Consider the following 27,494-nt stretch of genomic DNA (forward strand, 5'->3'; position numbering starts at 1 on the left):
AGGTATATTATGGTTCCAACTTCATTGTACTTGTTGCTTGCATAATTTGCGTTAGGCAGGTAATTTGCTAGTCCATGAATCATGTTTCGATTCAAGTTCTTTTATTGGATTTGATGGCAGAAAACTATACTAGTCCATGTTTTGGGTTTGGTGGAAAAAGCTAGAAATTGTTGCTAACCTTATTGTGATGGGAAAGTTGAGGTTTTTATTGCTAATTTTGGTATGAGTTTTGATTGTATTTTATCTTTAACTAATCATACTATTGTAGGTGTATTATATTCTTTTCCGATGATCTATCAGCTTGCTTTGAGGAGGAAAAGCTACATTTAACTTTTGTTTAAAACCCCTTTGCTATCTTTCTCTGCAATTATGCATTCACTAAGCTTTGTAAAATGGTAAGATGTTAGATGTTAAAAGCTAGACTTTTGGTTGATGGGTTTATATTAATTAAACTTTGAAGTGGAGAAGTGTAGCATCAGAAGCTCTCTCAGCTACACCCTGAGCATGAAGCATGAAGTACATTTAACTAAATAGTTATGTAGGTTGGCATTGGCAATGAAAAAATAAAAGTAAAAAGTGTTTAATTAGACAAGGTCCTCCTACGCCAAAATGAATGCTTATTTGCCTCAAGGTTTGCTTTTTACAATCTTAATTTCATTTCATTTTTGTTTTCAATTTGTGTAACCATAAATTTATCTAAAAAATTGACTCTATAATTGCGAGCACCATGTTCCATGTTCCTTATGTAATTGGTACACTTCTCTCTATTGGTGGTTTTCTTATTTTTCACTTTCTGGAAAGGAGGACCTATTCAAGGGTTTTGTTGAGAGGCCCTTGTTGCTGAACCCCCACAGAAAGGAAAATGAGTACTTAATAATAATAAAGTGCTCGCAATTTCCGTGATTGATATTCAAGTGATAAAATAAGATATTCAATGTTTGGTTTTGCTTATTGATTTCTGAAAATCTATGTGCATGCCTTACTCTTTTTATAAGCTCTATGTGGGGAGAAGGTGGTGATTCTTTGACTAGGTTGGGCTTTCTTTGAAAAGTGGCATGTTGTTTTGTACTTTCTAACAAATTCATGTTTTCACATCAGTCCAGGAGCAAATATTAAATATGTTCTTATAGAATCTAAGATCTAAGACATTGCCTTTTGGTTATTGATTTGGAAAATGAAAAATGGAATAACCCTTCACCAAGAATGTTGGATGCAACTAACAGTTGTAAACTGATTTTCATAGTCTTGCTTTTGGTTAGATTTTTGCTCAGTGTCCTATTATAGTTTGTACAGTCATTCACTATTGTTTGTGCAGGGACATATGTGTGGAATAATGGCAAAAATTATGGAAGTCTAGACTGCTAGAGCTGATGTTAGCATGATTGGTTAGTTTGGTATTGAGTTCTACTCTGCATATCTTGTTGCTAAGAAGGAAGAGGAAGGAACTGTATAGAGGAAGTCGATGAAGAGAAGGAAATGGACAAGTACAATATGTTTTTGGCCTTGATGTTTTTGGCCTTTATGTTTAGGTAGGTTTAGTATGTTGATGTTGGGATGTAATGAATTGGTTTTGAATGTTCAATCAATAGACGTGTTTTCGAATGTGTTGATCAATTGGTTTTGGTAATATATGTCTTGTAAGGGCATCTCCAACGGGTGGAGTCATAAGCCATTTTGGCTTTGGCTTTTGTGGTGAGCATCTCTAACCAATCTCCAAGTTTAGTCATTTTAACTTATGAGTCAAAACTTTAGCCAAAATGACTAAAGAATGAAGAACGAAAGCTATTTTGGCTTCAGATGGAGGAGACGTGGGCCCCAGCTGCACATGACATTAAAACCAAAGGTCATAAAACCAATTGCCTAAATTCAGTCTTCAATTATTCTATTTAAAATGAAAGGCTCAGATTAATTAGTTCTAAAGTTCTAAAAATAAAAAAGTAAATATATATTTACTAATTTCTAATCTAATGGTGGAAAAAATATCATGGATTAAAATCAACGGTTAATATAAAGTAATTGTGTTTTAAACAAACAAAAAACTTGAAAAAATAAAAGAAAATTTTCTAAAAAATAGGAAAATTTTTCTAATAATTAATTAATAACGATATATTATATAAAATAATTATGTATGATATATAAATTCATATTGTAGTTAAATAATTGTTTAAAATGATTAATTTATGAAATGACTTCGGTTTTTGACTAAAGAAGGTTGTAGATGCAAAATATGAATGAATAGTAATGACATTAGGAGAGTCAAATTTTGCAAATGACTTTGGCTTTTGACTCTATTGTTGGAGATGCTCTAACTCTCTCTCAAACCATTTCATTCCAAATAGAAACTGTTGTCTAACAATGGAACATCATAAAATGGAATTCAAAAAACTACTGTATGAACAATTTAACTACAATACTTTTCAAACACTTTCAATTGCCCAACTAGAAAAGACATAACGATAAAGTAGCATGTTCTGTAGTCTGAAATATAAACTAACAATGCTATCTTCAATTTTATGTTGTCTTGCTTAAATTCACTCAACAAAAGTAAGCTAAGTCTTGATGTAGAAGATTGATAGAGATAACAGTTTCTGGTCAAAACATGTTTTCTGACTTTTCTTCACAAGTTTCTTTCCATGAGAATGTTGTTGACTTATTTTTCTTTGCACAACAGAAACAACATTATATGTTGTTGTCCTTTCTGGTATTCAGACAACACACATATTAATGATAGCGCTTGTCCAAACCGGATTCAGACGATAGTTTGGCGATATCGTCTGATACCCGCATAAGACGGCAGGAGTATTAACAACATCTTTTAACCCTATCAGACGACAGTGAAAAACTCTCGTCTGATTCTTTTTTTTGGCATAGTGGAACCAACCTTCTCATTGACTTGTGAAGCATCATCAACAGGCTTCTGAAAACACTTAACCATCAGTGTCAAAGGAACATTAGCAAACCCATAATCCAAGAGATAAGTTGCCACTTCCCTTTCAGCCCCTCCTCCACCACTTTCTTCAGATCATCCGGTAGCGTATACTTTCCCGTAGGGTTATTTATTGCTACTCCTCATCTCTAGGTTTAAGACACCAGCAACATCTCCAAATCTGTCTCTTAGGAAATATGTACCACTGCAACCATTAGAAGCCAGCAGTGGCATATACCCTTTCTCAAAACCATGAGATATGGAACAGAGGAGACATTGAGCTTCTGATCACAACGGAAGCTCAGGAAATAAAGGTTCAATGAAGACCCGCTTGTCTCCTCAATGCATATTTTCTGAACATATTTTTCAACCTTTTGCCGAAACCTATTAAGGATGAAAGGAAACAGAGAACACCATTAACAAAAAACAAAAACAAAAAAAATCCCATTATTTGTAATTCCTAAACAGATGTGAAGTGCAATTTTTTATTTGAGAACTTGAAGAATACATTAGTTGAACAAGAGAGGGTAAAATACTTGTTACAGTATACTATTAGGGAAAGAGTTTCTCGGTAGATGTTTACTTTAGTATTTTTATTTTTATTTAATATTTTTATTTCTATTTTACTATGGCATGGTAAAGTATATCTTTTGAAGAATTTCTAGAAAAAAATTTATACAAAAGTTTTATATGTAAAAAATTGTTTATGTCTTGAAAATTACTAGCGATAGACACTTTTGTTTTTGAAAATTCTAGTGGTAGGCACTTGCTCTTTCAATTTTGAGCTAAAATCATTTTACTATCCTGAACTTTACACCTAAAATCATTTGTGTCCCCAAACTTCTAATTTGATCACGTATGCCCTTATAATACTCTCCAATATGATCAATCAAAGGCATTAGTAAACTAATTCATCAATTTCTTCATAAATTGGTGATGATGAGAGTCCACTTAGGGTTAGTTTTTACCTTTGAACATGCTTCTTGCATGATTGAAGGCCAAAATCTAGTTTGAGTGGGCAACACTATATGAAGAAATTGATGGATTAGTTACGGATTGGCTATAATCAATTATATTGGAGAGTACAAGGGCACAAACGATCATATTGGAAGTTTATGGGCACAAATGATTTTATGTGTAAAGTTTAGGATGGTAAAATGATTTTAGCTCTTCATTTTTTTTTTTTTGTGGGTTAGTAAATTGACTTATGTTCCGGAGTACTTGTATAAGATGGTGTACATACCAAATGAGCCAAGCATAAACAACATTCATGTAGTGACCAAATCAGTGAACCATGGTCCTCACTGACCATATCAACTCAACACAAAGATCAGGACCAGCACTATCCAACATAGACGATGTCCCCTCTGGACATTGATCATGAGACACTAGAACATGTCAGCAAAAGGCTTTCGATTAAGCCCCTCAAACTTGCAAAAACCATTCTTTCCCACATGGAAGAATAGTGGCAATATTATCAAGAGTTCCCTTATAAGATGTCTCCTCTCTCATCATTATTGGTAAGCATTTACTCACCACCTAAATTTACTCCTTTCAATATCTTAAAAAAAAAAAAAAATTGGTTACTCCATACAAGGATATTAACTTAGAACATTTTCAGCAGACTCTCTATTTTTTGTCCTTAGCTATTTTAGAGGGCATGTTTAGTTTTTTATATAATTTAGCTACTGCACCAGACTCCTAAGTGGCTCTTCATTACAACTTTTAGCTATCTCGCTATTAAATATAGAAAGAGAGATGAGGCTCTCTATAATTTAAAAGATTCATTTTGAGTTATTTTATGAATTTATAAATAGGGAAAAATTATGTTTAGTCCTTGAACTATGAGTTTGTCATTGTTTCAGTCCTTGACATTCTAATTTAATTCGAAAAATCCCTGAGGTCACAATTTTCGTTCAATTTGGTCCATTCCGTTAAATCTCCGTCCAAATGCTCCGTTAAGTCATTGACGTGGCAGTTCCTTCCACGCCAACTCATCTCGATAACTGTGAAATGTCCAATATAACCCTGTCATGTCTCCTTCCTTCCTTTTTAATTTCTTTTATTCTCTTTTTTTTTCTTTTCTGCACACTAAAATCCACCGCCACTACACCATAACCACCACCAAGCTCTCTACTTACACAATATAATAAAGTAGCAAAAAACGACTATTGTTTGAATTAAATCGGTCAAACAACATCAAAATACAACAATTGTCTGAATAGTAATTGCACAACAGTCATGTAATAAATGTTGTCTGAAATAACCCACTCAAACAACATCAAAATATAACCATCATATGAATAACAATTGCACAACAACAATGTAATAACTATTGAATGAATCAAAAATTTGGACAACAGAATAATTCTTGCTGTTGTCTGATAATATCAGATGACAGTTAAAATTTTCGCTTTTGTTGGAAATATGTTGTCTAATTTGATTTTTGGCTTAATGTTCACTGCAAAAGTATGTGAAGCACAAAGAAAGTTCATATGAGTTTGGTTGTAGCTGTTTTTCTACTCATGATGAGCATAAGATATTAGTTTTGGATGTTAGAATTGCTAACATAGATAGACACATGGAAAATATGTTGGTTGCCCATGATGACAAACTAATTCCTATTGATCATGGCTGCTGCTTGCCAACCAATGCTAATTTTGAAGCAGGCTGCAAGTTTGAATAGCTAGAATGGCCTCAAGCACAATCCTCATATTCAACTGATGTTGTTAACTACATCAGAGATCTTGAGGTAGAAAAAGATATCGCATTGTTAAAGGAGAACTAGATTGACCTTATGAAGTCTGAAATCACTCTAAAGATTTGTACGATACTTTTGAAGAGAGGGGTGGAAAGTAGCCTTACTCCTTATGAAATTGGGCATATGATGATGAGGAACAATGAGCATGACAAATCTTCTCTTGAAAAATTGATTGAAGAGGCGCGAGAAGCTCACGGAAATAATGATTCGTTGTTGGATCATGTATTATCCATGATTGATGGTAGGCTGTTTCAAGAGCTAACTAATCATCCTATATAGTTCTTTCAAGTGTAGTTGGCTTACTGCGTCAGCTTTTTGGCTCCCTGTGTAGCTCCACGTTTTGACATGCACTTGCTTTAGAAAACCTCCTGTTACCAACATTTATACCTCATTCCCTGGATATATTGTATTTTTTGTAAGCAAATCTTCTTTCAAGTGTAGTTGGCTTACTGCCTCAACTTTTTGGTTCCCTGTGTAGCTCCATGTTTTGACATGTGCTTGCTCTAGAAGCCTCCTGTTACCAACATCTATACCTCATTCCCTGGATATATTGTAATTTTTGTAAGCAAATCACTTTGATAAATAACAATAGTATTCTACCAAAAAAAAAACCACAAATAATGGGGGCTGATACAGCAATCTAATGATGAAGTTTTTTCACTCCTGGAGTATCATCTAGGACCAATATTATTTTTCCAGTTACTCATTTAACGCTTTTAAAAAATAAGAATTAGGAAATAAATTACGTGGAATTTGTGGATGAGACTTTTAATCTTGATAACATGAAATATGACATTTATCTCAATATCGCTGGTACCAATCCAATCATCAAGTTCTTAATATTTACATAAATAATAATAATTTTGATGAAGAGAAAGGTTTTCATCATTTTTGGAAACCCAACAAAACATATCAGAAGAATTCACAATGATAATGGATGTCATCAACGCTGTACCAAATTATAGCCTTAGTCACTCCACGATAAAGATCAAAGCAGAAGTATATCACGAGATACTGATCATTGGCAAAGAAAGGTAAAATCTCACTATTCTCGATAGAGAGTCAACAAAACAGTCACCAACAACAGAAGTCATATTGGACAACTTTGCACATTCGAAAATGCTACACTAGCAATTGAAGGGGATAGATTCTTGGCGCAAGACATCACATTTGTAAACATCACTTGGCCAAAAGCAAGGGAAGCCGTGGCAGTCCAGAGTAGTTTCAAAACTCTGTGTTTTATAGATGTAGAATCGTAGGATTCCAAGACACTCTTTATACATAACTTGGTATTTAGTTCTTCATAGATTGCGAAATCCATGGTACAGTAGATTTTATTTTTGGTCATGCTAAACTAGTTCTACAAAATTGTGATATATATGGTGGACAACCACTAGAACACCAGTCCGTCACATTTCATGGTGGTGTTGTTGGTAGCATGAGATATCAAAACGATGATGGAGGAAATGTTCGCTCTAATTATTTCCATATTTCTCGTCTTTGTGTTAATTCCACTCTGCCTATGAAAATGTCATCAAGGTTCTCGATCGCCCAAATATCACAAAGATGAGCCTTGGGTTTAATTTTCAAAACCTAATTCTATTGCAATGCTGTTGTTTAGGGTTTTTGAAAAAATTACGCATGCTAGAGTAGGATTTGTGTTGTTGATAAATTGAGGTGGAGGCTATTTGCTTGTTTTTGATTGAATTGATCATGAAGCAGAGATTTTTGATTGAAGGTGAAACAATGTACAATTTTAGTGTGAAGGCGATCGAGCATATGGAGGTGGTGATTTCCACTACATGAGACTCTATAAGCATTATTACCATAATTATCCACAATTGCACTATTATTGCAAGTATAGAACTTGGTAACTCAAAGTTCCAAATACAAGTGTATCTAGGAAGCATAGTTGAATTGCTCTACTATAGTCATGATGCAGAGTTTTCTAGATACTTTCATGGATCTAATTGGTTAGTTGGATTGGAAAAATAGATCATCAATAGACACGATTAGTTATATTGAGTACGCCAAACAAGGCCTGCTGCAAACACAAGCGGAAGAGTAAATTGGAAAGGGTTTGAGGTTATAAATAGCTTTACCCAAGTGACTCAATTTACGGTAAGACAACTCATAGATGGTGATTCAAAGATCTCTTCTATTGGAATTCCTTATGATCCATATTTGATTTGATATATATGCTATTTGTACATATTTTTCAGCTTGTATTTGACATCTCAAATTAGTAAATTAATAAAAGTTCAACTTCTTCATTTGCAGTAATACACATACACACCTTCATTTGCAATAACACACACACACACACACACACACACACAAGGAGGATCTAGAAAGGACCTCCTTAAACTTGAAATGTGAGTCTTTTTTTTTAGCATAAACTTTAATAATCTAAAGCATTCATTCTCTAGTTAGATATGTTTATATGAGTCCTACAAAAAATTAGCCAAATAAAAAAATCTTTAACCATTTGATTAGTATAATATTAGTTATAATTTTATCTAACAGGCTACATTTGTTTACACAATGTTGAATGACCAAATGATTATGAATTTAGTCATTTTTAATAGACACACTTCTTGCATAAGAATCTAAAGGATCAACGGTTAAAATAATTGAATTAGATCATATGCTAGTGTAAAATAATACAAATCCTCAAATTCTAAAGTAAGGAGGTTATCTCGAAAATGGGCATATATATGTGTGTGTGTGTGTGTGACCCTTCTACTAAGATATCTCTTTTTTTAGCCATTTTAAGAGATCTCTTGTGAGGCCTAGTTTTCGATTATATATCGGCATCTCAACCGTTCATTATTAAGGCGTTCATAATCATGATTTACCATTATGAACATGAACGGATCAAGTTGGACATATTCGGTTTGTTTGTTGATTTTATTTAGTTCGGTACCTTAACCATTATCAATTTAGCTGAAAGTTTATAGAACTGATCTATTCATAAAGACTTAAGAACTGAAAAGTCGAGATGTTGATATGTGACTGAAATGTTGCTCTAATAAATGATCCCTTAAAATGGCCAAAGAAAGAAGCACCTCACTAAAAGGACCTTGTGTGTGGGTGTGTGTGGAAAAATAGTTGTTATAACAAAAGTTTTGAACTAGGTAGACTAAACAATATTCAAAACTCATGACGAGGATAGATGTCCATCATGTTGAGGGTGCGTAGATTTCCATCTTATAGTAGTTTACATATACCAAAAGATGGCATGATGGTGGATTTTCATCTTATAGTCGTTTACATATACCATAAGATGGACATCCACCCTCGACATGAGTTTTGAATACTGTTCATTCTACATAATTTAAAACATTAGTTATACTACCATTTTTTGATAGATATAATCTGCAACTATATCTCTCATTGAATCCATTTGCAATAGAAATGTTTTATCAACCCATGTGAAATTTCATAGTCCCATTTGATGCGATGCTCTTAACCTTTCCATCAGAGCTATCATTGTTAACTACTTGTTCTCGTTGAAATTAAAATGCTGTTATGGAAATGTTATTGAGACATACTGCAAAGAAACATATTCACATTATAATTAAAAGACAAATGAGTATCCCTCTCTTGTATTGTTGAAATCTCATGTCATGTACTTCGTTCCAACATGAATAAATACAAACATTAAACTTAAAGAGTTGGTCAAACTAAAATAGGCATATAAATTAACCATGCAATCACACTTGTTAGTCAATCATAGTATAGGAAAGTAGGGGTTTCCGCAGAGGATTGAATCTAAATCACTAATCTATGGCTCAGTCTAAAATTAAAAACCAAATCTATCCAATATGAAAGAACTGATTGGAAGATAACTCTAAACTACTCTAAATAAAACAAAAATTTATAGAGATTATCTAGACACACTAGACTAAAGATTGACAAAGTTTCACGATTTTTAGGGTTTATTTGGCATGTCAAATAAATAAAAGAAAATGAAGAACAGAAAGATGACAAAAATAGAAAACTGTTGTTGAGTTTTTATTTTAGGATTTTAAAAATCAATAATAAAAATCTAGCTAGGAACTACTTCTCACCATTAGACAATGACTACACCTATGATATGTTACTAAGATATTTCAATTAAATTAGGATATCATTACTCAGGTTAAGCCAATGATGTGTTGAACTTAACCTATTAACCTTTTATATACTTGATATATTAAGTGCATAATTTGTGCATCCTAACTAGCTTCTAAGATGGAATCTAGAGTGATGTTCTTATACAGCTCTTACCTAGAAATCATCAAGAACAAAAAGATTTTAAGTAAAGCTAGGAAATTTCGGTACCAATTCATAAGAATGGGGCTCAAGTCATTCAATCACTACTCTAGAACACAAGTAGACATGGACGATCATACAAAACATTCATAAAAATATAAGCTAGCATGCTTACTAGTGTTTGCCACCTCGAACAACATACGAGATTAATCAATGACAGACCAATGAATCGTTAACTGAAATTCAAGAAACATATTTATAAAATGCCAATATCATGACTACGGTTGAAAGCACTCCTAACTATGAGGAAATTTAGCTACGCATAAAAATTAATAAAATAAAATATGAAAAGGGAGGGAGGAGAGAATGACGGTAATGTGCTGATGTTGTGTGTCTAAAGATATGTAGAATGATGTCAAGCCCAACCTCCTTTTATATGAGTCTTTAGGTCCTTTTAAGTTTTCTTACAGAATCAACTCCAAAATTCTGCATTTATGACTCCAAGATATTTTGCAATTCTGAATGAACTAGGATTCCTCCAATATTACGCATTCTCCCTGATTTTCTCTTCTTTTCATCTTTTGCATCAAAAACCTATTAAATATAAAAAAAATAAGTAAATAACTTCTAATAATGAAAATCTAGCCAAATAAATATAGAGAATTTGATATGAAAATATAGACAAATATACAATTTTTATTTATTTATTTATTTTTTATGAATCAAGCCCCTAAGGCGAAATAATATATTCATCACAAGTCAGAATAGGCCGTTACATACCCTTCCGCTGCCATTAATAGACAGACAAGAAAATAGTGCTAGTACCTACAATGGTACATAAAAATAGACATACTCATTTTACATTCAAATGCATAGAGTAATGGTGGTACGCTGGAGGCACTAGAAATCTAGGTTCCTAATATAAGGAAACTTATTGTGATTAGACAAAAAAACTAAAAACATAGGGTTGGACCAAGGGCCAAAGCCCTAGTCCAAATTAAAGTCCCAGCAACTCAAAGAATAGGAGCCCAAACTCAAGGCCCAATAGGAATGCTGAAGCAAGCCCACTCTCCAACTCCACCGTGCGCAATGTCTGTGTAGAGTCGATCTCCACTGCATCCAGCCACGCCGACTGACTCCCCACCAAACCTCGCAACTTGCGCCCCACCAAAACCTCACCGGCCGAACCCTAATAGGCACTGCCGCCGTGCAACTCTCCATCTATCAACCCGCGGTCGGATCGTCCAGAGACCGTTGCCGCACAGCCCTTTTGAACCTCAAACCCTCGCCACCTGATCTACAGAATCCACGCCGACACCGATCGAACCCCAGTAGGCACTGCCGCCGTGCAACTCTCCATTTATCAACCCGCGGTCGGATCGTCCAGAGACCGTTGCCGCAAAGCCCTTCTGAACCTCAAACCCTCGCCACCTGATATGCAGAATCCACGCCGACACCGGCCATCCCTGCATAACGCAAACTCCCACGCGTAGAGCCTTCGTTCAAAGCTTACCACCCATCCCCTCATTTCACCTTTAGCGAAGAAACTCGTCATGGCGTTCAAACACCCATCCGGCAGCAACTTGTTAGTGGCAAGGAGAACCCATATCGACCCTAAGTCGCCTCCAGACGAGCAAAAATTCTTCAAACCCTAGACCAAGAGAATTTTGGTTTTTAGGAGCTCCAAAGAAGTCGCTTTTTGCAAACGTACACTTTTTTTTTTTTTTGAAATAGATAAATTTGCACTTATCAAGACTAATATACATTTATCTATTTATCACATTTGTGTTGATTATTTTGACAAACTAAAGCTTAAAAGTTAGAATTATTTACCGTTTTGATGTGATCTTTCTATAATAGATATTTAAAGTTTCAAACTATCTCGCACCCCTGTTAGGTAAAGCGGAGATCTTTTTTTTTTGAGCTTTTATTATAGATAAACAATCAATCTTCTTAAGAGTCCCAATTAAAAAAAATGAAAAAATAGTATGTTATAAATAAATAGTAGCTTATATACCTACCAATAGTATCTTATAGAAAATATAGATTATAGACTTAAAGATGGCTCTCGGCTTGAATTTTGTTAGCAACACGAAAAATCAAACCTAAGATCGAGATCTTAAGGGACTTTTTTACTGTCAACCTTGAACAAGGTTGTCTCACTTCGTTATTGGCATTGAACTAGGAAGAACATGAGATGAAATCAGCTGTCCCCAATACACTATCCATATCTTGTCCCCATGCATTCATTGGTTCACAAAGATTAAGAAAATATTTTCTTAATCTTTTGTTTCATTTTTTATTCTTTGTGGACCAATGAATGCATGAGGACATAATGAGGATAGTGTAATTGGGAATAGCTGATTTCGACTTAGTTTGAGATTGCTGTGCTATGAGAGGAAGCACTTCCGAACTTGCTGTGAGAGGAAGTGCTTCCGAACTTGTTGTGAGAGGAAGCAGCTGAGGTATTTGGTAAACTGTCTTTAAAAATGCTGTGAGAATGAAAAATAATTTCTAGGAGTTTGGTAAGTTGTAAGATAAAAGTGCTTTGACTGAGTATAATTACTAAAATCAGAGTTTACAAAAATTAAGTGATTGAAAAAGCTTTAAAATTAATTTTAATAATTAAGCCAATAATATATTTGGCTTTTCCTTTACAATTAATGATCATCAGATCATTTGTCCTTTGGGCCCGTTGGGTCCTTAGCTATCAAAAAAAAAAAAGATCATCAGATCATCCATTTTCTGCTTCTTCCCTCACCATTTTCGCAACAACAATCATCCACCTACTCTCATATCCATTTCTTCTCTTCCTCCCTCTCCCTCTCTCTCTCTCTCTCTCTCTCATGTACGTCTTTTCCTTTAAATCATTCAATCATCCATCCAGATTCCATTCATTCTTTTTCCCACCCAGAAACCAAAAATGGAGTCATCAATGGAATAGGATGCTTGGGTCAGATCAGCGATGAGATATTTTAGTTGCCCAGAAGAGGTTTGGATCATTGTGTTGGGAGGATCGGGTAGTATTTTCAAGGAGATATTTGAGTTGCCCAGAAGATGCATTGTTGTTGACAGTGAGGGAGAGCAGCAGGTGCAGTTGCAGCCTTTGATTAGAAGAAATTAGGCGGCGTCTATGCCATGCAGATGGTGAGGAGCATGGTGGCGAGTGCCTTTGAAAGCTGAATTTTGCAAGATTTCATCAATTTTTGAGATGGGTAATTTTGTTTTTGAGATTCAAATGACGGGTCTTCAGTGATTTGAAAAATATAATGGTATCTCGGAGTGTTTGAAGTGGTGTTTCAGCTACAAGCCTCCATCTTCAGAGCAAAAAAGTGAGTAGGTGTTTGTGGAATTGGGTGTGTTATTTGTGCTCTTACACTAATTGTTTTTCTGAGAATTCTGAGACGGATTTTCTGGGTTTCAAATTCGATGTGATGAACTCTTGAGGTATGGGGGATTGGTTTGAGCCTGCTTTGCTGAATGATTTTGAGAGTTCATGATGACGATGTTTGATGATGAATTGACCATAGAGAAGGAAGAAGGAGAAAATAATCATTAATAGCTCCGTGTTTTTTAAGTTGCCTTCTGCAAAAGTCATTTTTAAAAGCTACTAAAAGTAGCTTCTGATTTCCTGCTGCACGCAGAAGCGCTTCTTTCTAAAAGTTAAAATTCTGGAGTTTACCAAACAGCATCAGTTTGCACCAGAAGCTCTTTTGGTCCAAAAGCAAGCTCCAAAAGCAATGCCAAACTAAGAGCAAGTTCACCGGGCAACCTTATGCCCGGGCACCACGTCAAAAGGAGGCTTGGGGGCAAGGATTTTCCACTGTTCATCCTTCCACCGGATCTGGGGCAAGACCACAGTGGGAGGCCCAGGGCACCATCTCGAGCACCATGGTGACTGAGGCGGTGACCCAGGCTGCCACGCTGGCCCAAAAAGAGGAGCTGAGGGGAGACGCGCCAGGAGGGTGGAGTGCATGCAAGTCGCTTGTCTTCTAGTGGAGACAAGGCTACAATGCGTGGGAGTGGGGAAAAGTCAGGTTGTGGCATGTGGGTGGGTGACGTGGCCTGTAGCCATTGGAAGCCTTGAAAATGTGAAGCCAACTGTCCACAAATCTAGACCATTGGTTTTAATTATGAATGGGATCTAATGGTGAATGATTAAAGAGTTAGATAAGGTTAAAAAATATATATATATATATATATTTTGAAATATATATATATATATATATATTGTAATTAGTAACCGTTAGATTACAACGGTAACAAAAAAAAATATAACCAAAATTTCCTATAAATAAATTGTTGGTGGTGTATATGCGATAAAAGTGTCAGTGGAGTTATAAAAAAAAAAATAAATAAAAAAAATCGTCGGAATTGAGTCGTCGGTGGATATATCATTTTTCTACCCATAAAATTTTCTTTGGTTGGATTTCCAAAATGTTTATCAATAGTATTTATTTACATCATACATTTCTTATTTACACTAAAAAAATTAATAAAATATTTGATAAACAGTAATTGACTGGTGACCCTGACCCCAACGGGTGGAAACAGAGGTCTAGTGGCAGTAAATAGTGTCCTGTCCTGATGACCTTGACTTGGTGACCCAACGGGTGAACTTGCTCTAAGCCGAAGGACATTTCACTTTTTGTCTGTCTTTAGAATATTGCCATTGCGTGGCGAACTCCCATCGAAATGAATGAAAGCCGAAGCAGGCAATAAAGGAAGCAGAGGATGCCCTCCTTCCAATTGACATTTGACGGTACTAGAAAGAGAGAGAAACCGTTGGTGAACAGTAGAGACTCTCTCTCGCAATAGATGATGGCGGAGACCAAACCCACACTGCTCTCCGCGGAGGAGGCTCTGGAAATAGTTCTGAGAGTTATCCAGCGGCTGCCACCTGTCACGGTGCCCCTCCACGATGCCCTCGGGAAGGTCTTGGCCGAGGACATTCGCGCCGGCGACCCTCTGCCTCCTTTCCCTGCATCCATCAAGGTATTCATTCTCTGCACTTCACTTCATTCTAATGTTGATTGTAAATTTGATTTGGTTGACCTTGACCTGATGGTGATGATGATGATCAGGATGGATATGCAGTGGTAGCTTCAGATGGGCCTGGAGAGTATCCTGTAGTTGCTGAAGCAAGAGCCGGTAGCGATGGAATCGGCGTCACTGTCACCCCTGGGACTGTGGCATATGTTACTACTGGAGGTTACTCTCTTATTTATGCCCTATGGTTTCAAAATTTTATTATACTGGGGAGAGAAAATTAAACTAGTAATGCCCTAGTGATTAGTCTAGGACCAATCATTAGCAAGGTAAATGGAAACTGTTAATCACCGGAACACTATTAGCTTATTGTCGATATTCCATGACCTACATTTCCAGTGCGTGATTTATATCTCTCGACGAAAAATTCAAGTGTAGTTTCTGTAACTTACTTGTCTTGTGCTCTTGTGTATTTTGGTGTTTGTCTCCTAGGAACTAGATTTATTTTTCGACTTTGCGTCAAGATATTAAAGTCTCTCTACTCATTGTAAACTATGTTTCTTGTTGTACACTGTAATTTGACCTTAGGGATCACTACTCTTCTTCCTGAAGTTGCTTTCACACTTTACATCATGTTTTTTTTTGTTTCCTCATTTAACTCGTGTACTGTTGTACTTCCTTGTAGGACCGATACCTGATGGTGCTGATGCAGTTGTACAAGTTGAGGACACTGAACAGGTGCATGTGCATTCACATGAATCAAGGCGAGTGAGAATACTGGTACAGACGAGCAAAGGAGTTGATATACGTCCAGTGGTATGATTTGATTCCTGACTCAGACGTATCAAATATGATCTGTGTAGTGCAGTGTAGTGGCGTGGAATACTGTATGTTCAGGTTTTTACTATGCTATACATAACTGTCACTCAGTTTCTTTTCTTGTCCTTCTGGGACATGCATTAACTTCTATTTTCCCAAATCGATAGCTATAATACTATTAAATGCACCGAAGTAGATGTTTTCACTCTCAAGACACATAACTGACGTAGTTTTTGCTTTTATGAACAAAGTTCCACATGTACATGCTGATCGAGTTGGAGCAGATGTTTTGCATGTGAATACCTAGTTCCCTGGTTGCATGACTTCAGAAGATATAATGGTCTTTTTTTGTTTATTCGGTGCTGAATTTTAAATGTTTATGACCAAAGAGAATGCTGTCCACAGGATCCAGATCTACTGTTTTATTGCCGAAAGTCCTCTGTTCATGTTTGTCTGATCAATAGGGTTGTCTTTAGGGTGTAATGTTCAAGATTAAATAATACAAAGGGAAGATTTAAGGTTTCGTGATGGCAGCTAATTGGGGCTTCTTAGATGTTTTATGTTTTAGACTTTAAGTTGCAGGATCGCTGTTGTGGTCTTTTTGACTGAGGATTGTATTTTGGTTATTTTCTGACTGTAGTTAGACTTTGATGTTGGGTTATGTTAGGGTTTGAGGCTGAATTTTGCATGGAATCAGGTCTAGGCATTGATTCAAAATGCCATTATTTCGTAAGGAAGAATTGAAAAGCTGGAAAAAATTGGGGATAAAATTGTTACTGTTGCTTCTTGTAGGTTTCCAGATGCGGTCAAAGAGGCAACACTTATTTTGATTTGCCCTACCTTATGTATTTATTTTGCACCAGTATGAACTTGTACTGAAATGGGAAATTTTCATAAAAATCAGCGCAGATTTTTTTTTCCTTGAAAAGACCAACACCAAGTTATATTCCATGTGATCCACAATCTGGGATTTTGTTTTTTAGGCCAGTTTTAAGTTGGACACATGGTTTCATGCAGTCTCTTTCTGTCACTTAACTACTGTAACTGATGGAGTGCATGTGTTTTGTTTCTTATTGTATTGATTTACTTACTTACATGCAATAAAAAGTAGATGTATAAATAGCAGTTGCTTTGCTATGGTGAACATCATGAACACTTTTTTCTTTTTCTGGTGATTAGGTATGGTGTTTTACTATATTCATCTTTGTTTGATGAACTGAACTTTAAACTCATCATTAAACTATTTGTGTTCCAGGGATGTGACATTGAGAAAGATGATGGAGTATTGATATCTGGACAAAGAATTGGTGCTGCAGAAATTGGTATACTTGCTACTGTCGGAAGGACAATGGTGAAGGTATTAAAGCATTTTACTTTAGTGCTTGATAGATAGAGACTGAGAGTTAATGTGGCATGCACATGCAGGTATATCCCACTCCAAAAATCGGTGTGCTTTCCACGGGAGATGAACTTGTAGAGCCAACGACAGGATGTCTGAGTCGCGGCCAGGTAATTCCCCCTGCCCCCCCCGGCGGTGGTTCAACTCTCCAATAATGAGAGTCAATTTTGATAGAATCTTTGACACTCTAGGGCCGCTAACAGTTGATAGGGAGCAACTTGTCAAAGTATTGTGTCAGAGGATTGTCAATGCAGTCCTTTGTCAATGTATTGATAGGATCTTTGACACTAGGGCATCTATTCTTTAGGTACCAACTTGGTTATGTTTGCGCAGTCCTTTGTAGTTTATTAGATTGTAGTTTCACTTCTCAGTTGATACCTTGCTCTTTATAACTTGAAATTATGTTCTTTTCTAGTTAAAATAAAAATGTCATTAATTTTCTCATTAAAAAAATACCTACCATGAGGACAGTAACTAAGTACTAGGTACGTCATTTTTCTTTCAACTATTTTGCATTTGGCATTTGTTAGAGTTTAAATTATCCTGTATTGATTATTTTAGAAATGTCAACATATCAAGACATTGGATTGTTAAACTGTTTAACACAACTGATTCAGTTTTGTGCAGATCAGGGACTCCAACCGTGCTATGATAATGGCAGCTTCACTACAGCATCATTGTGAAGTTAGTGATTTCGGCATAACTAGAGATGATGAAGAAGGACTCGAAAAGATCATAGATACTGTCATTTCTGCTGGAATTGATATTCTTCTCACCTCTGGAGGTGTTTCTATGGGAGATAAGGACTTTGTCAAACCACTGTTGCATAAGAAAGGGACGGTGCATTTCAGTAAGGTAGACGGACTGTTGTCATTTCATATTGGTTTTTTCCTCTTTTTAATTTTTTAATTTATTTTTTAATTTTTTTTTACTGACTCCTTTTATGGTTGCTTTTGGAACTATGGTGATTGTGATGTACTGAAATGGAGACTGATTCGATATTAGTTAGAGCATATTATGTCTTATTGGTTCAATATCTAACTGGATCTTCAGGTGTGGATGAAACCAGGGAAACCATTGACTTTCGCGGAGATCAATTCTGAACCAGCAGATAAAATGAGAATGAGAAAACTTTTTGCGTTTGGGCTGCCTGGAAATCCAGTTAGCTGTCTTGTCTGCTTCCATCTATTTGTGGTACCAACCATCCGCTTTCTTGCTGGATGGGCAGACCCTTTGCCTTTCAGGTTGCTTCTACGCACTACTGCTCTGCTCTCTCTCTCTCTCTCTCTCTCTCTCTCTAATATCTCGTACGTACAGAGTGCAGGCTCGCCTTCTCCAGCCTGTAAAGACAGATCCAGTCCGTCCAGAATTCCATTCTGCTATCGTCAAATGGGAGTTAAATAAGGGATTGGATAATCCAGGGTAAGTTGTTTAAAGAATTTCATCTAGGTTGTTTACTGTAGTTTGATTACGAGTTGTGAGTTGATTACATCTCAAAGTACCTTGTTTTCCACTCTCGTATCTTTTTTTGAGTGTTTGTTCCATTTTAACCTTTTTATTGCATGAAGAAGTTTTTCTCATATATCCTTTTTTCTTTTGTATTTCAGCTTTGTTGCGGAAAGTACTGGCCACCAGAGAAGCAGCAAGATTTTAAGTATGAAATCTGCTAATGCGTTGTTGGAGTTGCCTGCAACAGGCAGTGTAATGCCCGCTGGGACTTCTGTGTCAGCCATTATTATTTCCGATATAAGTACTGCTGCTATTAATAAAACTTCCTCATCCCTGGGTCCAGCTTCTCATATAGAAAGATTTAGAACACAAGAATTATCCGTAGCTGAGTCTTGCGATGCTGAGTTCAGAGTAGCTATTCTTACCGTGAGTGATACTGTTGCATCCGGGGCTGGGCCGGATAGGAGGTATAAGACCTACTCATCAACATACTTAGCATATGTGTAAATATATATTAAGTCCATATATGATCAATCTATATTGGGACAATACCTCATTTTAAGTGACCTGGACATGGAACTTAAAGTACCAGCAGCTACATACAGCTTTCTGAGTCATTTTCTGAAAAGTTTCAGTTTGCTAGTGCTTCCCAAACTTGTTAAGGACCAGCTTTTCATGGCTAATACTTGTTTAAATTTGCTGGAAACATGTAGGGTTTTTTATCATTATTTTTTATTATTTTGAGAAGAAACAGATTTTTTTACTTTTGTTTGTTTCTTTATAATCAGGTTTTTCTTACAAAACAACTTGCTGGTTCTTTATAATCAAAATCAGACAATTTGTGGTCAAAAATTACTTTACTTTATTCTATTTCCTACCAAACACAAGGGCTTTCTTCCTCTTTTTTTTTTTTTTTTGGGTGCAAATTGGGGTCATTGGCCTAAAGTTTGTGTTTGTTTCCCAATGTAGAATTAATCTCCTTACATTTTTCCCACCAGCGTTGAGTCTTGAGAAGATCCATAATCAAACCCGAGCATCTAGATATTTATTTTTTATTGTGCGTTTTTAACTGTTACGGTCAATTCTAAGATGCAAGAGAAATAAAGCAAAGTTGATATTACTCCTTATCTAAGGGGAACATGAGATGCGCTGTATGCTTTGTGACAATGTATTTATATAGACCCTTCACTTTAGTGTAAAAGATAATAGCATTGGATTTTGGTGCCAGTTGGGAAGATCTATAATCAAACTCATGCATCTTGATACATCTTTTTGAATGTTTGTTTCAAGGAGGTCACTTAGTAGATGCAAAAGAAACAAGACAAAGTTGATATACTCCTGTTCAAAGTGGAACATGAGAAGAATTATTAAATGCTTTGCAACATATGGATCCTTCTTTTTAATGTGTTGTTCCTGCGTCTATAAAACTTATGTAGAAGAACCAATCCACCATTCTGATGTGTATATCAGACACCTATGATCCCCTCCAGAGTGTTGTAGGATTGAATTGTCTGAGAAAGCAAATTATCATGTGAATAAGGAGATGTAGGTGTTCCCCTTTAGTCAGCAAAAGCTTCAGGCTTTCAGCCATAAGTTAGCTCCATTATGGGAACTTTTGTTTGCAAGATATTATTTACACTATGGTGCACGTTTCTCCTATTATATATGCCTGCTACATTTATGTATTATTTGTTTAACCTTTCTCCATTTGCAGTGGTCCAAGGGCAGTTTCTGTTGTAACTTCTTGTTCAGAAAGGTTGGGAGGAGCCAAGGTTGTTTCAACGGCTGTGGTACCAGATGATGTAAGCAAAATTAAGGATGTTCTGCAGAGATGGAGTGATATCGAGAATATGGATCTCATCCTCACCCTTGGTCATTTTCTCAATTTTTACCTTGCCATTTAATTTCTTTCTGGATTTGGTAGACTAGAACCTCCCAAGTGCGATTTTCTTGAAATTCTTTCTTAATTTGTAGGTGGCACTGGATTTACCCCCCGAGATGTAACTCCAGAAGCAACCAAAGAGTTGATTGAGAAAGAAACACCTGGTCTTCTTCTTGTCATGATGCAAGAGAGTTTAAAGGTAAGCTTCATGCATAATATTGTTAGTTTTTACAATGTAGGGCAGATTTAGCCATCTTAATTAGGTCTGCAAAAGTACTAAGAAAGCGGATGTACAAGTATATTTAATGACGAATTGGTCAAATGATTGCATGACAGTTTTTTTTTTTTTTTTTTTTTTTTAAGTATTGCATGTAAAGTGTATTTGATGTGATGTGGAGTAGGTGCCTTTAGCTCAAAGACTATTGGTTTACTATAACCCTGACAAATGGAGTTACCACATGATCTCTGATTGCTGCAGCCTTTTCAATACATTCCTGCAATCTTAGTTACTTTACGATTGCATAATCACCTTTAGTTAACCAATCTATTGGGTCTCTTTAGTTTAAACTCAGTGTTTCCCTTATTTGAAAACAGGTGACACCATTTGCTATGCTCTCCCGTGCTGCAGCAGGAATAAGAGGGTCAACATTGGTAAGGCCACAATCTCAATTTCATTCAGAATATTTCATATTAGGAGTTGTAGAACAATGATTGCTGATCACTTAATATTAATGTGCTTTATATATAGTGCGTATTCATAAAATCATGGAAGCCAATTTTAAGCGGAACAATGTTTGTAAGTGAAGGATATTGTCACTATACAAATTGATTGGTTGGGCTTTAAGTGAAAAGTAGAGAACAACATTGTTTCTTTTTTCATCCCCTAAGAAGACAGAAAAATGAAGCTCTAAAGGGGGTTTCACCAGATAATAGTGATGTATACACCCGGGGGTGGGGGTGGGGTTGTGGGGGTGTTTGGTTGGTTGGTTCATTTAGATGTAGTTGATACTTTTCTTATTCATGTTTCGTAGATGTGAATCTTATGAAATGTCTCCTTTGTTCTTTGCTATATATTGAAGATCATCAACATGCCGGGGAATCCAAATGCGGTTGCTGAGTGCATGGAGGCTTTGTTGCCTGCCCTCAAGCATGGATTAAAGCAGATAAAGGGAGATAAGAGAGAAAAACATCCTCGACATGTCCCTCATGCGCAAGCTGCGTCCATGGATACTTGGGAGCACAGTTATAAGTTGGCCTCGGGTACTGGTAAAGACTCGTCTGGTTGTTCTTGTTGCCATTAAACTGGAGGATTAAAAGTCATACATGTAATCTTGTGTATTGTTGCTCTGCATCTTAATATATATTAATCAAGTGGTCCGCGTGTTATAGTTTCTACATCCAACCAAAGTAGCTAGCTGTTTTTTTTTTGGTGAAAATGAAAGAACTCTCTATTCATCAATATCAATAATTACAAAATATGGGAATGACCATGTGAAACTTTTTTCCCACTCCCCTCCCTAGTAAAACGTTATTGGTCTATGATTCTCGATGACATCCATAAACCAAGAGGAACAACCTCTAACCAACCATGGCACTCATGTTCTCGGGTTACAATCACAGTTTATTGCTCTTAAGTGTCGTTATATAGAAGCATAATTACAGTAAAATTCATATTCTTACTTTACACGTACTTATTGTCAAGTTTGTGATTGACAAATTAGCTCGTTATGCTCTTACTCGTATCAAGATTTTAGTTGGGGTTCTTTACCTCCACGGCTCCATATTTTGTTTTTGATGTAATTGAGCAGGATTGTTCTCCTAATTAATAATGATCTATCAACTTATTTCAAAAAGAAAAGAAAAAAAAGAGTAAATAACTACACTTCTCTTATTTTAATTTTGTTAAAGGCATACTTTCTATGTTTATTTTATTTTATGTGTCAAGACATTTTTTCTTTATTTTCTCAATTTCACTTTGTGTAGCACAGTAAAGTTAATGGAATTAAAGAGAGTCATAATGGTAGGAAATTCCAGTGTAGAAACACTGAAAGTATAGTTAGAAGTTGAAAAGTTGTTCCGATATGGAATTATTCAGCTCGCATTAGCTGCTCTGTATGTCAAATGGGTATCATCAAAATGCCTTCAAAGATTTGACGTGGAAGAATGAACATGTAGCTCTTTTCAAAATAATCTCAAGTTTAGAAAGATTCAAGTTACATTGTCGAATCTAAGCTACATTTTCCAACAAAATCCTAATAAACATACTTAGCTTGTTGGACAAAGAAAAAAATGGTCGATTGACAACTCAAAGTCCAATCTTCGACGAAATTTTGATATCTTAGATTGTGTTTAGGAATTAGTCTGCAGTATCAATACATTCAGTAGAGAGTAGAGTAGTTCAATTCAGAGGTAGACTGACTCTATTTATTGGTAGACTAGTTTGAGACTACCCTACTTTTGTATCGAACTAATTTACTTAATATAATGTAGAACTTCCTCAAGGGTGGTACATGAGTAAAACTGTTTGTAACTTGGTAACTTCACCCCTTTCCATTTAACCCGGGTTTTGAATTCTTATACGGGTTAAGTTTGACCCGCTAGCCATACGGGTCAAGAGAATTTCGGGTCGGCTAACATGTGTATGCGGAAGAAAGGGAAAAGCCTGCGAGGGTTTTGGGGTTTAGATGTTACCATCTCTCAAATAATCCAACTCATTCCTTCGACTTACAAATGCTTCGATTTCGATCCGATTGAAGGTTCAATTTCTGTGGGCGCTGCTTCAATCGTCATTTCAGGTCTTCTTCTTCTCAGTTTTTCACGGTATTTTTTTTTTTTTACCCTCTGTTAGCCACCTTATTATTGCCGAAGAATCTAGTATTGCTATTTGAAATGTAGATACAGAAAACAAGGACAGGGTTAGGTTTTTAGGTTTCTAGCATTACCAGTTGTTATGCAGCTATTTTATGTCTTGTTGTTATGTTATGCTGTGTTTGGTTTTTGGAGTGGAGCTTTGGTATTGTTTTGTGCTACCGGATTGAATATTTGGGCTAGTGAAGTTATTGAACTCTTGATTGATGTTTACGAGATTCATTTATGGTTTTAGGATATTCTGCACCTGTGGGTTGGCAAATTAGATTACTTCCCGGAGCTATGCAGAATCTGCACCGTCTTATATCTCGTCTTTCCTCAACTTCAATCTGCAAAAGCACGACTACGACAAAGTTTCTGGGGGAGAAGAGCAACGGCAGTTTGGGAAACAATGGTGTTGAAGCTTGTAAGCCTATGAGCTCCCGATTTTTTTCTTTTCAATCTGGTGGTGATGGTCAAAATGATGGTAACAGTGGGTGGGATAAACCTGCGGCGGGAACATTTGGCAATAATGCATCAGATAATTTGGGGTGGGATTCTACGTCCTCGTGGTCGCTTGGACTGACCAAGGAGCATTTTGATGGGGAGGTGGTGGGGCGACGGACGAGCGGAGATGAGACTCCCCAGTCTGCAGTCATCTCTGGTTTGCAAGAGATTGAGGATAGAATAAAGGAATTGGAGGCAGAGAACCGGAAAAGTAAGAGATTTGTTGATGGATGGGGAGAGAGATTGAAAGAGATAAGTGTGCTGATGAAGCAAGTGCGCGAACCCGGTGCAAGAGGGTCTTATCTCAAGGACTCGGAAAAGGCTGAGATGTATCGATTGCACAAGGAAAACCCTGATGTTTACACTGTTGAGCGCCTGGCCAAGGATTATAGGATTATGAGGCAGAGAGTGCATGCCATTCTTTGGCTGAAGGAGCTTCAGGAGGAAGAGGAGAAGAAGCTTGGTCGTCCCTTAGATGATTCTGTTGAGCTCCTGCTTGACAGCTTTCCTGAGTAAGATGTTAATTTGGGAGCATTATTTTTCATATATGAAAGGAATATTTTCTGTATATCAAGGATTCTATGCAAATTTTATGTTTATGGTATAGGTTTGCTGATTGAGATTTTTTTTGGTTCCTGTGGGGCTAACACTTTTCCTCATTCAGATTTTTCAATTCCCATGACCGTGAATTCCATGTTGCATCACTTCCTTACAAACCTGACTTCAAGGTTATGCCAGAGGGTTGGGATGGTACCACCAGAGATTTGGATGAAGTCCACTATGAGATCTCCAAGAAGGAAGATGAGATGCTGTATCAAGAATTTGTCCAGAGGATGAACTTCAACAAAATGAAAGTAAGTTCTATAACTCTGACTTTTTATGATTATAGAAAGAGAAATCAAAACATTAGTGGGGGTAGACAAGTAAGTGTGTGCTGTCAGGTAATACTGCTGTTTTAGGTGTTCCTGTCACTTGTGGCAAGTATGTTTTGCTTTTCTTACTCTAGCTGCATGTTTTAACATGTTATCATCTGCAAGGATGAATGAATAAAGGCTACATTGGGATTGTGCCACCAGCCCTCTAGGACCTCTTCATAGTAAAATAAAAATATCGCAGTGGAATTTTATTGAGATGGATAAGGTGCCGGAGTTGAACTGTTAGGACTTAAGCATGGCTTAAGTGTATTCTATAAGACTAATATGAGTTCAAATTTAAGAGGATAAAGAAGTGGTAGAGGTGAGCTCAACACAAGCCTTCCTAATACAACACACACAAATATGAAAAAAGGCCTTCTCTGCTTCTGCCAGACATGAGTATGAAATGGGTTTTTGTCAAGCATGATTTATTTAGTATTTTAATATTGAAAAATAATGATGCAATTGCCAAATTCAGTTCATGATCTAAGAGTCTGTGATTCATTATTTCAAATTTTCTCTTTTTAGTTTGATGAGATAGTACCTTGTACATTCAGTTGATAAATTACTCAAGCAACACAACTGAATTGTTAGCACTAATATTACTTTTTTTTAATAAGAAAAGAGCACTAATATCACTACTTATTACCTGAGTTTTAAGTTTACTAAATAGTGAATTATATCCAAGTCTTTTTTTTTTCTTTTTTCAATCTACCATAGAAAGTAAAGGAGAGGAAACCTACATGGCCTTAAAAAGCACAGCACAACCCAATTCAAGACATAACATAGACCATGTGTAGTTGTACGTGCACCATTGTAATGCACCCAGCACAGTATAAGGCGTGATTGGGATAACTTAAATTGGTCATGTTGGCAGAAGAGGCCGGAACGTGTGATGTCCATGTTTTTGGTTGCAATTTGGAGGGACTTGAGGTTAAGATAGTGAAGAAGAAGAGTATGACAGAGGAGGGTTAAGAGCTTGAGGTCCAGTTAATGACTGAAAATTTGAGATTGAGAAGTTGTATTTGAATAACTCATGGATTTTTCTCGGGGAAAAAAAAAGCTCGTGGATTTATGTATAAAGCATGTGCCTAATAAATGAAATTGTTTAGTGATGATGTATATCTTGACAGACGCTTTGGACAGTTCAATAGCTAAGCAATCTTGCATGTTTGTATTAGATACTGGAGATGTAGGCTGGCACTGATATAGGCCGGCAGATTTCTCTCATATCCAATTGGGTGTATGCAGCTTTTGAATTTTTTCCCTATGGCTTTGTTTGTGGTTCCACTATCTGATTCTTAGGAGGGGCAATTTATTGGGTGGATATTAGTTACCAAGTGAGATTGGGGCGACATATTGCCCAATGAGACGTTTTTTCTCTGTCGTAGTTTGCCCTTGCATTGCATATCAAATAGTTGATTGTGATTTTCTGTTGCTGTCAATTCTAACCGCTTGCATTATGTGCTTTCACTTGTGTAGATGAGAGGAGAGGTTTTCCACCACAAGTATAGTCGTCGTCGCTCTGCAGATGGGTGGAATTTCACGGTGGAGAAAATGGGACCCAAAGGAAAGCGTGGAGGTGGTGGTGGCTGGAAGTTTGTCAGCCTGCCAGATGGTTCGAGCCGACCACTGAATGAAAAGGAGAAAATGTATGTGAAACGAGAAACTCCACGCCATCGACGCAAGATCCTTCCATGATGACGTGTCTTTGTTATTTAGTAGATGTTACTATTAAGAAAATTTTGTAGTTCATGCAAATCTTATGCGGTCTTCTTAGGTGGTTCAGTGGCGATAATAGCATCATCGATACCGCCATTGTTAATTGTATACCTCTCTCAGTACCATTTCGAACACTGTTTCTTTTGCATAGGATTATGGTTGAGCTATGCACCAAGCTTTTCTTTTTCCATGTCGAAAGACACGGTCTGGATTTTAGCTAATAATATATTGGAATCATCAATTCTGGCTACATACTGCGTGAATTTCAACTCGAGCCTTGTGTGTTGTACCAGTCTGATTAGAGCCAGGTAATCCTTCAAAAATAAATCTAGTGCGCTAGCCCTCCTTCCTAAATGAATTTAAAGGCCAAATTAAAAGTTAATCAAAACATGAGAATCTACATCATCATTCACTAATAGTGCATACCATGTGTGAATCGCTCTGCTTGCATATGTCAATTTTCTTGATCCAACATGTTGAGGGGTATTTTTACATAGAATCATTTCTCTTGACAAATAGCACAGGTATACAACTCATTCAGTTTTCCCCAGCATACAAGTGTTTTTGGCATCACTTCGGTGCTCTCTGTTGTCTGTTTTCCTGCAGGTACTGTAAAAGATATGGAATCTAGTATACTAAATTCTCAGTATGAATGTAGAGTGCATACAAGATCAAAGGACCCAATGACTACCTTAACCCAAATCTACGACAACAATTGCAGACATTCTTTAGCCTGATTCACATGCCAAAAGACATATGCGCCTTAACATTTCTATCATATCATACGTTCCAAGTCGAATTCTATGATCAGCTTTACAGCATAGCTTGCTAAACAACTATCCCTGCTGTGTTGGTGCCAATTTCGGCATCAACGAGTCAACGGAGGTTCCATTGAAATCCAAGTGTAAAGTGGTGGGGTTGTTTTCTTCAAGTGGGCCTATCTTTTCCTTCGATTAGTTTGGCTACGTGAGTAGGCCCTGGTCGTCCACTTGTGACTGAAGGTATGCCCTGGTAGTCTTGTG

At 36.5% G+C, this 27,494-nt stretch overlaps 2 protein-coding genes across 3 annotated transcripts; both read left to right on the plus strand.

The window, feature by feature from the left end:
- The first annotated feature begins 14,637 nt into the window (after positions 1–14,637).
- On the plus strand, positions 14,638–21,879 carry LOC112166791 (molybdopterin biosynthesis protein CNX1). The gene is made up of 13 exons (XM_024303695.2): positions 14,638–14,939; positions 15,029–15,155; positions 15,619–15,749; positions 17,008–17,109; positions 17,178–17,261; positions 17,779–18,006; positions 18,205–18,395; positions 18,469–18,573; positions 18,759–19,067; positions 20,315–20,472; positions 20,575–20,681; positions 21,077–21,133; positions 21,562–21,879. The coding sequence occupies exons 1-13, from the start codon at positions 14,763–14,765 to the stop codon at positions 21,781–21,783; spliced, it is 1,998 nt and encodes a 665-aa protein (XP_024159463.1). The 5' UTR covers positions 14,638–14,762; the 3' UTR covers positions 21,784–21,879.
- Positions 21,880–23,102: 1,223 nt separating this feature from the next.
- On the plus strand, positions 23,103–26,722 carry LOC112167864 (protein GAMETE CELL DEFECTIVE 1, mitochondrial). 2 transcript variants are annotated; one of them, XM_024304957.1, is made up of 4 exons: positions 23,103–23,277; positions 23,586–24,348; positions 24,501–24,690; positions 26,233–26,722. In XM_024304957.1, exons 1-4 carry the CDS (start codon positions 23,118–23,120, stop codon positions 26,449–26,451), a joined length of 1,332 nt encoding a protein of 443 aa, XP_024160725.1. In that variant the 5' UTR covers positions 23,103–23,117; the 3' UTR covers positions 26,452–26,722. The 2 variants fall into 2 exon arrangements, with proteins under 2 accessions (XP_024160725.1, XP_040363297.1); XM_040507363.1 differs by having other exon boundaries at positions 23,167–23,302.
- Positions 26,723–27,494: the final 772 nt, after the last annotated feature.

This window comes from Rosa chinensis, chromosome 5 (assembly GCF_002994745.2).
Source record: "Rosa chinensis cultivar Old Blush chromosome 5, RchiOBHm-V2, whole genome shotgun sequence".
NCBI lineage: Eukaryota > Viridiplantae > Streptophyta > Magnoliopsida > Rosales > Rosaceae > Rosa > Rosa chinensis.

Excerpts from the sequence above, each read along its gene's own strand:
- LOC112166791 (XM_024303695.2), top strand. The coding sequence starts at position 14,763 with ATGATGGCGGAGACCAAACCCACACTGCTCTCCGCGGAGGAGGCTCTG. Across the intron at positions 14,940-15,028 it reads CTTTCCCTGCATCCATCAAG|GATGGATATGCAGTGGTAGC; the intron begins GTATTCATTCTC and ends GATGATGATCAG. Across the intron at positions 18,396-18,468 it reads GCAGACCCTTTGCCTTTCAG|AGTGCAGGCTCGCCTTCTCC; the intron begins GTTGCTTCTACG and ends TCGTACGTACAG.
- LOC112167864 (XM_024304957.1), top strand. The coding sequence starts at position 23,118 with ATGTGTATGCGGAAGAAAGGGAAAAGCCTGCGAGGGTTTTGGGGTTTA. Across the intron at positions 24,349-24,500 it reads CTGCTTGACAGCTTTCCTGA|ATTTTTCAATTCCCATGACC; the intron begins GTAAGATGTTAA and ends TTCCTCATTCAG. Across the intron at positions 24,691-26,232 it reads TGAACTTCAACAAAATGAAA|ATGAGAGGAGAGGTTTTCCA; the intron begins GTAAGTTCTATA and ends TCACTTGTGTAG.